This window comes from Dendrobates tinctorius, unplaced genomic scaffold (assembly GCF_039654945.1).
Source record: "Dendrobates tinctorius isolate UK_male_01 unplaced genomic scaffold, ASM3965494v1 ptg000030l, whole genome shotgun sequence".
In the NCBI taxonomy this organism is placed as follows: Eukaryota; Metazoa; Chordata; class Amphibia; order Anura; family Dendrobatidae; genus Dendrobates; species Dendrobates tinctorius.
Genome location: NW_027361698.1, coordinates 21,330,702 through 21,343,518, shown reverse-complemented (window position 1 = coordinate 21,343,518; position 12,817 = coordinate 21,330,702). Strand labels below are relative to the sequence as shown.

Sequence of the window (12,817 nt, the reverse complement as noted above, 5' to 3'; positions counted from 1 at the left end):
CCATTATTTCATCAAAGCATATTGGCTTGGTTTCGCCAAATAGACACTGGGCATAAAAAGGAATAATCCATGCCCATGGAGTGTTCCTGGTGTCATGCTACTGCATTGCAGTATAGCGCAACCTCCACCAGGGGGTGGTGGTGAGGGAAGAGAGGCTGCATACAGCATAGCAACACTGAGCGGTAGCACAAGCGCCACCAGGTGGAAAAAGAGTGGTCAGACGGGCCGAGTCAGAAACAGTCAGGAGCAGAAGTATCAGACTTCACAGCAGTACACGTGGTCAGAAGCAAGCCAGGGGATCAGCAACGGTAGGAAGCGAATAAGACAAAGACAAAAGACAGAAGCAGGTCCGAATGCAAGCCAAGTCAAAACCAGGGAGTCAACAAACTTACAGGGAAACACTGAGTAAGGACAGACAGAGGGGATAAAGAGACACGGGGCAAGTCAGGGATCACAGCAGGACTAATCAGGGTATACCAGAGTCAGATACACACGCTGAAGGCAGAACTATAGCTGACATCGCCTGCAGGATGCAGCAGAGCTAAATAGCAAACCTGAGGCTGAGAAAAGTTAACCCTGAAATGACCAGACCGGGAACATGGAAAGACAGGACTCAAAACCTGGTCTGGATCATGACACCTGGCACAAACATTGAAATGAGAATTGAGTTGGGGTCATAGAGAGCATAGGGTCAAAACGAGATGAGTGAACAGCCCCTTATAGGTACTAGATTGCTGGAGATGGGTAATTTATGAGGGATTTACTATCAACTAACTTCTACATTATTGGAGTTTTTAAGGAAAAAGCAATGAAGATCATCAGTGTGGGTCAGATAAAGCTTCCCAAAGGCAAATATTGTATAAAGTTGATTGTTTTATATATTCTTCTATCATCCCCCTCTCTTTTTAATATGTCGTAACTCTAGGTTATTCAGTTTCTCTACATTGGACCTGATTTCATACACTGTTGGGGAAGATCCCCATTTAAGATGCAGTAAAGAGCAGACAGGAAGAATATGTCTTGCTCTAGAAGAGTATGGCGGTGCATTATAAGAGCAGCCAATGGACTTAATTGAATACTGACTGTGTAATCCTTTACTTTCCCTGAAGGGGCGCTGCAGGACAGCTGAATGCTTTCAGGCTCCACCTTCTGTAACTTTTCTTAGGAGTTTGTTTAAGAACAGGGCGTGTTCAAAGCAGATAACTCTTTCAAGCAAGCCCAATTTTTAGCTTAAAAAATTGGCCTATTTGCAAACTAAGTAAATATATAATGTGTATAAAAATGAATAAGATCATTCGAAGAGCACACAAAATTAGAGGCAATACATTAACGATAAATAAAAGCGCTCCTCTAACACTTTGGGGAATTGGGCATTTGTGTCAACCAATCATAATTTCTTCAGTTCTACATGTATCATTACACCTTTTAGTACCCAAGTAAAAGAGCCACAGAGAAGCATGATCATACTTCACTCAAGCAGCTTTCTGCTACAAAGCAGCATCTAGAAGATCAGTAGTACAGATATAACAGTTTCTTTCTCTCTGCACCACACATGGTTTCCTACATTGTTTCATTTGTTATGTCATCGAATTAACCCACATGTCAGCTATAAGATAGGTTTTCTGATACTGAAATGAGTGAGGATGCAGAGGTCTATATACAACATGTCTGCACAGCTGATAGAGATGTAATGTTTTCCGTAAGAACGCTTTGCAGCAAATACAGTCATCCAACTCAAGATAGTTAAGATAACTCTGACGTGATGATCAAATCAGGAACAGATGGAGGAAGCGAGGGATTATTAAGATGTTATATTGCTGAAATTCAATCAAAACATGCCAGTTCTCTGTAGGAATCTGTATCCATTTGCTATCAATTCGGGCTACTCATTTTTGTAGACTTCAGAGTTAGCATGTTCAAACTACAGGCCAAGATTTAAATATTTAAATGGTCCGATATATGTATCTATATATATATATATATATATATATATATATGTGTGTGTGTGTGTCTGGGACACAGTTATTGACAGCTCAGCCACCCAATTTTGTACAGGGGCAAGCTGAGCTTTCAGTGCTTTGATTGACAGCTTGGCCATCCAATCTGGTACAGGTGCATGCTGAGCTGGCAGTGTATTGAGTGACAGCTCAACTATCCATTCTGAGACTAGAAGGCGCTGGCTATCTCCACCTCTTCATTATTCCAGGTATTTGCCATGCTACATAACTGAGTTGTTTCTGCCAGACCTCTGCCAGATGTACATTCAGCTGAGTGTGGTTTGTTCTCTCTTTGCCTTGCGTTCTGTATGTTCATCTTTTGTTGCCTGACCTTGAACCTCATTCTGGCCATCTGACTGTTTAATCCCTTCTGCTCTGATCTGCTACCTTCCTGGAATTCTGACCTTGGAACATTATCTGACTACGCTTTTGTCTCTTCCTTTTGTTTATGACATACTCTCCTGGTTTCTGACCTCGAACTCCTTTAATACTTTTTTTTCCTTTACTACCCTGACTCACAGCTTGGCTGTGAGAAGTGTCTAGCATATTATAAGTGATTAATTGATTGTATTCTGACATTAATGCAATTTGTTAAATAAATGGGTTGCCCACTTCAGACGATCCCTGTTCCAATAGGGATCCTCAGTGATAACTATCACATGGCTTCCCAGCAATCTGTTATAATCTGTGGCAGAATCTAAAGCCCACCCATGCACAATAGATAGCTGTCAGACATAATATGTTTGGGCTTTTCGCTCCACCAACACCTTCAGTATCTCTAACAATTCCCCATACACAGGAACACTCAGCTTAGTATATAATTTATTGTCATGTCACGTCCTTTAAAGAGAGTAGTACCTATTGTAACACTTTGGTTAATAGATTAGGGTCTTAAATGGGGGACTGCTCTCTATAAACTCAGATTTTTTTATTTATTCATTTATTTTACAACCTTCAACTTGATCTAGAGCCATGGTGACTTGATGGATCAAAGATTTGTGGGAAGATCGATCTAATGCAAGCCTAGATAGGTCCACCAGGATCTTCTCCGCCGTTATCTTGATTGTATCAAGTCATCAGGGTACTGGTCTTCTTCTTCACCTTCTTCCTTCTGTTCTTCCGACCACAATGCCCTTCTATAGTGATTGCTCTCTTCGTATGATGACATAGCTTGGTGATCCTTGCTTTGAGCGACATGTCTGGCTTGATTTTTTCCAAAATTGATGTGTTTGTTCTTTTTGCCATCCATGGTATTGATTACATCTTTTTTTAAAGTGGATATAAAACCGCTCGTAGACTGATATGAATGTTATTGATCTGTTACATGGATCAAAAGCAGATATATCTCCATCATCTATTAACGCACACACAGTCCACAAAAAGCACGGCAATGTGAACAGTACCATAGAACCTACTGGATTTGTGATCAATCTATGAAAAATACATACAGAGCATGTACTCTAGATGGAAAATGGACGCCTGAATGAAGCATTTGTCATGGCAACTATGGGGACCAGCCGTGCAGGGTTCGACCTTGTGTCACAAATGAATGCCGTCGACAGAGGGAATGAGATGTAGACCAGTTTTCTGTTTGACAAGATTCCTCATTTATTAGAGGAAGTTAATACATATGTATTCAGTATCTTTTTGGGTGTAGCAAAGAGATAAGATACAAAAACTTAAGCATCTTATTGTTTTGTAGTAACATCTTACTACTGATTGGTTAAAAATTCAATCCTCTACGTAGTTGAATATTCATTTCTAACGAACGTGTTGTAGGCTACATTTCAAACTTCTAAATAACATAGTGTGGGCTGCCATGGGGGTGTCTCAAACCTTGTCTATGGGAGCTGAATATTACATTCTTTCCAAGTGGAAAGGTCTAAGGCCACAAATAAAAACTTGCATAATGTTCTCTCAAAGATTTGCACAGAAATGTATCTTTTTAGAAATACAACATAGAACCATAGAATGTTAGAGTTGGAAGGGACCTCCAGGGTCATCGTGTTCACTCCCCCCCCCCCCCCGCTCAATGCAGGATTCACTAAATCATCCCAGTCAGATGTCTGTCCAGCCTCTGTTTGAAGACTTCCATTGCAGGAGAACTCACAACCTCTCGTGGTAGCCTGTTTCACTCACATAGAACTATTGTGTGTCCAGAACACCTCACAGAAAAGGGATGCCGGTGCTATTATTCTAAAATGGATGCCACCGTTACACCTTATACGTATCTACAATGGATTTACATACTATTCAGCTAAGCAGAAGCTAAAATCACACTAGTGTATATTACTAGGAATTTTAATGCTGGCGAATGGTACAACCGCTGCACAATATTTCAGCGGATTTAAGTCAGGGTTCACAAAGGGCAGGCATGCCATTCCAGCATATAGAACATGGCATTTGGCACTTCGAATGGACTTCACAGCTAATTTAGCTTAGAAATAGCTTACGGGGGGGGGGGGGTCTGGTGACGAGTTTCCTACAGAATAAGAGTCTTAAAGAACATGTAATGTCATCCAGCTAGAAGGAATACAAAGTGTAGTCACCTGTAGTAGTATACCGCAGCAGAAACAAGTCCCAGAACAAGGAGGAGAACAACCAATGAAACACTAATGGTGACATTGCGGATCTTGGACTGCATGGTATGTCTCTCCCACCACTTCTGGTCATCAGTCTGACATCGCTCTCCAAAATATCCTGCAATACAACTGAAAGATAGGGCACAAATAATTATATATACACACAGATACCCGCCTGGTATGTCTGCAGGACGATATACAGTATGTGGATTTTTGCATCGGTCAAACTACAATTGTGCAATATTCCTTTTGTTTCAGTTTCACATAATTTTTTTTAGAATAATGATAAGAGATTATCAGCAAAGAAATAACATATATATATTTTTATATGGGATCTATGTGAAGTAATTCCTTGTGAAAAAGAACTAATTATAGTAACATATCCAAATCACTAGACTAGCAGCTTCATCAAACTTGGAGTATTTTGCTAAGTAAGCCAAGAGTGACACCTACTGGTCATATTGAGTATTCACAATAAAAAAAAGTTCACAAAATAAAATTTTACAAAAAGTTTTACATTTACAAAAACAAAATTCTAAATAGCTGTAGTGACATAAATGAAAAAAATGAGACTATCACTACAAATCAAGGCAGATTTGTCATTCAAGAATATGATTGGGGGCAGATTGGACACATGAATAAGGGATTTATTGATGTCTTGTATTCAATTTTTGTATTAAAAAAATGATTTTTCAGTTCAGAGAATTTGTATTTAATTTCAGTACGAATCATCATCATCCCCATCAAATATAACCATATACTAGCAATTTGCGGAACTTACACACAGCCATAGTCGTCCAGATCTGGGAAGTATCTGCACGTGCCATGGAAACAGAAGTGATCATGGGAACCAGGACATTCCTGTGTGTGACTCTTTCCAGATGTGTCATTTACTGTAATATTAACAGTGCTGGTAGTTGTAAATGAGTCTGCAAAAATATCCATATACATGTAGGTTATAGAACACAAGAAAACAATGTATTTATGCCCATAGTACAATACTTTCTATTATTTAGCTACATGAAATCATAACATAGTGATGTGTAAAGCTTGCCTTTTTATTGTTTGTGCATCATCATAGCTTGCAGTCCTATGTAACCCCTAGGCTAACATTACACTGTTCCATCAGATATTTTGTACCTTTTCAAATATGTTTCTTTCAGGTTTCAATTTTTTTTCTTGTACTATGACTTAAAATGATTCTCTGGGAATGCTAAAAAATACATTCTAAATAAATTCTTAAATGCCTTTAATTGTCAACTCACACTTGTTTTGTCTTGGGAGGTAATCAAAACAGTAAATTATAATTACAGCCGCCTTGTTACATTGACAGAAACCTGCACTGAAGTATTTAAAATCCCCATCAATCAGGTGTTGTCGGTGCCTGCAATGACTAACGGAGTTGTGTATTTCCGCTCCGCAACTGAGCACCATGCAGATAAAAAGAACCAGAAAAACATAGCATTTAAACTACACAGGAACACAGCCTCAGCAATATATTTGCATTATTTTTTTATGGGTTTAATGGAGAAAAAGAAAAAAACAATTATGCAATTTTTATTACAACATTAATAGATCACCATAAATAATCTGTTCACTGCATTGTTTGGATCTTTATGATTACAGGGATACCAAATATGTATGTGTTATTTGCTGATTAGTGATAGCTATTAAAAATGGAATTATTGTAATTGCTTTTCATTATTTCTGTTTAGTAATTATCTAGGCCAAAAAAAATCTGATTTATACTTTACCTCTATAATACAGACATAAAGAATTGCACTGGTAATATAGATGTACAGTAGCTCTATGTACCAGTACAATGTGCCTGTAATGAAGAATAACAGTCACAATCAAGAAGACATTGCAGCCTGTGGCTCATTGCCACAGCTGCAGACTGACATGCAAGAGGGATAACTACACTTCAAGAAAAGTGAAGAATGAGTTAATTAAATAAATGCAAGTAAGTTCAGAGCTCAGACAGATGCCATGAGTCAGAGGAGCAGGAACTATTAAGCAATGAATTCCTCATTGACACAAGCAGTGATCAGGCAAAGAAAGGAGACATTGCAGAGACAAAGTGAAAGTCAGGACATAGCCCCAAGCTTTCAGGACAACAGGATATCTCCCCCTAATCAGGATTGTCCACTAGATCCAAAATGGTTGAGGGCTACAGCTATACTATGTACTCCTGCTGTCAGTCTATGTCCAGATCACATCACATGCTTAACATCCAGAAAGACAGGATAGACGGCAATGTGTGTAGCTTCTTAATTCTTCTGAACCCCTGGTAACTCCAGTATTAGATCAGAAAGACATGGTGGACAGAAATGTGAGCAGCCTCTTCTTACCTCCTGGTATCTCCAGTATTTGATCAGATAAACAAGGTGGGCAGTTTTGTAAGCGGCCTTCTCTTACCTCAGCACCCCTTGTATCTCCAGTATTAGATCAGACAGGGTGGATACCAGTGTGAATAGCCTCTTATTACCTCATCTGCCTACACGTTAAGGTAGGAGGTTGAAGCTTCCTACTGCACATACTCACAAGCACCTGTCCTATTAACCTTTTATGACATATTTCTGTCAGTGCGAAAAGATGGTGGCCATTTTCATATCCTATAGTGATTATTTATCTAGATAAAATAAGTGTGATTTACCCAGTAAAGGCAGTCTGTGCAATCTAGACCTTGTATAGTCTCAACTTTAGAATAATTTAATCTTTAAAGAGCTATTCCCATCTTCAAGACTCTATCCCAATATGTTGTAGGTGTAATAAAAATAGTATTAGAAAATACCTCTAATTAGAAATGTAGAATAGCTCTCCTGATTAGCTATTTTGAGTATCCAATATGCAGGAATTGCAGTAGCTTAGGTATCCATGGTTATGATCACTCATATAATGACAATTCGTTGCTAGTGGTCATAAAAATGGATACCTAAGCTACTGCACTGCCCTGCACATGGGGTGAGTGACATAGTGAATCAGAAGTACAATACTACATTTCTAATTAGAGGTAATTGCCAACATTATTATTATTATTATTTAAAAGTTTGAGTTTTCACAGATTAATACAGTTCAGTGACATTCAGTTTTACAGACAAAAGCAGGAACCTCATCATCCCTGACAGAATCAAAAAAGGAGAGAAGGCTAAAGCAAGCTACACCGTAAATAGTGCAAACACAATCTTCTTCTTCCTGAAAATGTGTTAGTATTATGCAGCTCAATATACATAAAACATATACATAATTAATACCAATTAGAAAGCACTTAGTAAACACAAGACACAATCCAAGCTGAAGACAGAACTCTAGACAGAGCAGCGATTAGACTAAGTGCATGGAATTATTGAGAGGACATAAATAGAGAAAGCAAAGCCACAAAGTCAGAGAAAATAGTAGTATAATCATAAAACAGTACGAAGACTAATACTACACTTAATCAGAATAAAATAATAGCTGTGTACTAAATTAGATTATTTCTTTTTAAATGGAAGTCATGCATAGACAGACTATGGCAATCCATGTAATGCATGGCAGTCTAGAGCAGCTCTCCCTATTGCAAGTTTCTAATAGTAATGGTCTTTTCAAACGGTCCAAAGCGACTTTTTGGGTCACTAAGATTCCAGGGCCCAGGTGCGATTTCAACCCCTGGCATGTCGACGTTTGGGCACCTCTGGGAAGAATTACTGTTATTGTGCACAGTTAAGCAATTTGAAGATTATATGATCTCGAGAAGACCTAAAGTTAAGATGACACATTTCCTTGGTATTTTAGGCAAATATACACACATATATATATGTGATAAAAATTGTTGGTAGCTCTCGGGTAATGAAAGAAAAACCCACAATGGGGACAGAAGTAACTTGACACTGACAAAAGTAATAATAAATCAAAAATCTATGAAAATTAACAAATTAAACTCAGACACTTCTTTTCAACCATGCTTCCACAGAATTTTAAAATAAATAAAACTCATGAAATAGTCCTGGACAGAAATGATGGTACCCTTAACGTAATACTTTGTTGCACAACCTTTTGAGGCAATCACTGCAAACAAACGATTCCTTTAACTGTCAATGAGACGTCTGCATCTCTCGACAGGTATTTTGGCCCACTCCTCAAGAGCAATCTATCTGCTCCAGTTGTCACGTGTTTGAAGGTTGCCTTTTCCAGACGGCATGTTTCAGCCCTTTCCAAAGATGCTCAATAAGATTTAGGTCGGGGCGCATAGAATGCCACTTCAGAATAGTCCAATGTTTTCCTCTTAGCCATTCTTGGGTGTTTTTAGCTGTGTGTTTTGGGTTATTATCCTGTTGCAAGACCCATGACCTGCGGCTGAGACCAAGCACATTTCTCTCTAGAATCCCTTGATAGACTCTTGAGATTTCATTGTACCCTGCACAGATTCTAGACACCCTGTACCAGATGCAGCAAAGCAGCCCCAGAACATAACAGAGCCTCCTCCATGTTTCACAGTAGGGACAGTATTTTTCCTTGACATGCTTCATTTTTCCATCTGTGAACATAGAGCTGATGTGCCTTGCCAAAAAGTTCCATTTTTGTCTCATCTGTTCATAGGACATTCTCCCAGAAGCTTTGTAGCTTGTCATCAAGTAGTTTGGCAAATTCCAGTCTGGCTTTTTTATGATTTTTCTTTTTCAACAATTTCAACAATGGTGTCCTCCTTGGTCGTCTCCCATGAAGTCCACTTTGGCTCATACAACAATGGATAGTGCGATCTGACAATGATGTTCCTTTGAGCTTGAAGTTCACCTTTAATCTGTTTAGAAGTTTTTCTGGGTTCTTTTGTTACCATTCGTATTATCCATCTCTTTGATTTGTCACCAGTTTTCCTCCTGCGGCCACGTCCAGGGAAGTTGGCTACAGTCCCATGGAGCTTAAATTTCTGAATAATATATGCAACTGTAGTCACAGGAACATCAAGCTGCTTGGAGATGGTCTTATAACTTTTACCTTTAACATGTCTGTCTATAATTTTCTTTATAATCTCCTTAGACAACTCTTTTTTTCGCTTCCTCTGGTCCATGTTGAGTGTGATATACACCATGTCACCAAACAGCACAGTGAGTATCTGTAGCCCTCTACGCAGGCCCACTCACTGATTCTAAGACTATAGACACCTGTGATGCTAATTAGTGAAAAAAGAAGGTATCCAGCTCCGGAGATAAAATCCAAAGTCCTCTACTGAGGACTAAGAGCACTACACGTGTTCGAAACGCGTCCAGTTATCTAGGACATTCCTTCCTCCAGTACATACTGGTTAACAAGCAGCTTATTACCTTTTAATTTGTTTCAATAAAGATTTTGGATTTTATCTCCGGAGCTGGATACCTTCTTTTTTCACAAGTACCTGACGTCAAGCAGAGACGCTTCCTTGCTCGGATAGAACTACTCATGTGCGGTGTGGACATCACTATAAGGGTGAGCTGAATCAACTTTTTTCTATTTAGTTTTATGCTAATTAGTGGACATACCTTGACTTAACATGTCCCTTTTATCACATTATTTTCAGGGGTACCATCATTTCTGTCCTGGCCTATTTCATGAGTTTCATCTTTTTAAAAATTCAGCATGGTTGAAAAGCAATGTCTGACTTTCATTTGTTAATTTTCATAGATTTTTTATTTATTATTACTTTTGTCAGATTCAAGTTATTTCTGTGACCATTGTGGGTTTTTCTGTCATTAAATGAGGGGTGATAGAAAAATTTTGACCACATGTGTGTGTATATATATATATATATACACAGTATATGTATATATATATATAATAATCTATAATATAACGCTGTAAGCGGCACTCTGTCCGAAGCCTTTATAGACTGCACAAGTGCGACGCACCTGCGCAGTCTGGCTCCAGACAGAGTGAGGCAGCCAGCGGTGAGGAGTGTGTGTGGCGTCGGAGATGGCGGTACCGTACACACTGCATACCGCCATCTCCGACGCCATACTTACATACTTACCTGACCAGGAGGAGCGTTGCCGCGGCGCTTCTCTTCGACCGGAGACCGGGGCTGGAGTGCGGCCGGAATCACGCTGCACATGCGCGATCCGGCGCCATTTTACTGAAGACACACTTGCAGTGTGTCTTCAGCAGTATGGCGCTGGGCTGGAATCGCGCACGCGCATAGCGCGATCCGGCGCCATTTTACTGAAGACACACTTGCAGTGTGTCTTCAGCAATATGGCGCCGGACAGTACTATGGGCATACGCGATTCCGGCCGCACTCCTGCCCCGGCCTCCAGCAGAACAGCTCTGGAGCACAGGAAAGAAGGGTGAGTATAAATGTTTTGGTTTTTTTTGTACTTTTAATAGGAGTGAGGGGACCATGCAAACCACGATAGGGGGTGAGGGGGCCATGCATACCAGGACTGGGGGGTGAGGGGGCCATGCATGCCAGGATTGGGGGGGGTGAGGGGTACCATGCATACCAGGATAGGGGGGATGAGAGGACCATGCATACCAGGATTATGGGATGAGAGGGCCATGCATACCAGGATTGGAGGGAGAGAGGGCCATGCATACCAGGATAGGGGGGTGAGAGGACCATGCATACTAGGATTGGGGGATGGTGGGCCATGCATACCAGGATTGGGGGGTGAGGGGGCCATGCATAACAGAATTGGAGGATGAGGGGTACCATGCATACCAGGATAGGGGGGGTGAGGAGACCATGCATACCAGGATTGGAGGGTGAGGGGGCCATGCATACCAGGATTGGAGGGTGAGGGGTACCATGCATACCAAGATAGGGGGGTGAGGAGACCATGCTTACCAGGATAGGGGGGTGAGGGAACCATGCATACCTGGATTAGGGAGTGAGGGGGCCATGCATACCAGGACAGGGGGGTGAGAGGACCATGCAACCATGCATACCAGGTTTGGGGGATGGGGGGGCCATGCATACCAGGATAGGGGGGTGAGGGGACCATGCATACCAGGATTGGAGGGTGAGGGGGTGAGGGGTAGCATGCATAACAGGATAGGGGGTGAGGAGATCATGCATACCAGGATTGGGGGGTGATGGGTACCATGAATACCAGGTTAGCGGGGGTGAGGGGACCATGCATACCAGTATTAGGGGATGAGGGGTACCATGCATACCCGGATTGGGGGATGAGGGAGACCATGCATACCAGGATTGGGGGATGAGGGGTACCATGCATACCAGGATGGGGGGGTGAGAGGACCATGCATACAAGGATTGGGGGATGAGGGGTACCATGCATACCAGGATTGGGGGATGAGGGGTACCATGCATACCAGGATTGGGGGATGCGGGGTACCATGCATACCAGGATGGGGGGGGTGAGGGGACCATGCATCCCAGGATTGGGGGGTGAGAAAACCATGCATACCAGGATTGGGGGATGAGGGGTACCATGCATACCAGGATTGGGGGATGAGTGGTACCATGCATACCAGGATAGGGGGTGAGGGGACCATGCATACCAGGATAGGGATTCGGGAGTACCATGCATACCAGGATAGGGGGTGAGGGGACCATGCATACCAGGATAGGGGGGTGAGAGGACCATGCATACCAGGATTGGGGGATGAGGGGTACCATGCATACCAGGATTGGGGGATGAGGGGTACCATGAATACCAGGATAGGGGGTGAGGGGACCATGCATACCAGGATAGGGATGAGTGAGTACCATGCATACCAGGATTGGGGGTGAGGGGACCATGCATACCAGGATGAAGAATGGGGTGCCATGCATACCAGGATTGGGGGGGAGGGTACCATGCATACCAGGATAGGAATGAGGGGTGCCATGCATACCAGGATAGGAGGGTGGCAGCACATAGCAGGATAGGAGACCATATACCAATAAAAATGCTCACCACCCGGGCGTAGAACGGGTTCATAGCTAGTATATCATATGTCAAAAATACTCGAGTATAAGCCGACCAGAGAATAAGCTGAGGCACCTAATTTTGCCACAAAAAACTGGGAAAACTTATTGACTCGAGTATAAGCTGGGTATGCATTGTCCCCTCATTCTCATCTTGGTATACTTGGCTCCTCATCCCCATCTTTGTATGCATGGCCATCTCCTCCCCATCCTGATATGCATGGCACCTTCATCTCCATCCTTGTATGCACGGCCTCCTCATCAATATCCTGGTATGCATGGTTCCTCATCCCTATCCTTGTATGTATGGCCCCTATCAGAAAAGCATAAAGAAAATAAACCATCCTACTTACCGT

At 41.7% G+C, this 12,817-nt stretch overlaps 1 protein-coding gene across 3 annotated transcripts in view; it reads right to left on the bottom strand.

Annotated features, from left to right (window-relative positions):
* The window catches only part of EGF (epidermal growth factor), a 221,387-nt gene that overhangs the window by 21,741 nt on the left and 186,829 nt on the right, over positions 1–12,817 (bottom strand). For all 3 annotated transcript variants that reach the window (XM_073571963.1, XM_073571964.1, XM_073571965.1), the window contains 2 exons: positions 5,361–5,508; positions 4,547–4,708 (listed from right to left, as the gene is read on the bottom strand). In XM_073571963.1, coding sequence (XP_073428064.1) covers positions 4,547–4,708; positions 5,361–5,508 — 310 coding nt within the window. The remainder of the gene's footprint in view (positions 1–4,546; positions 4,709–5,360; positions 5,509–12,817) is intronic.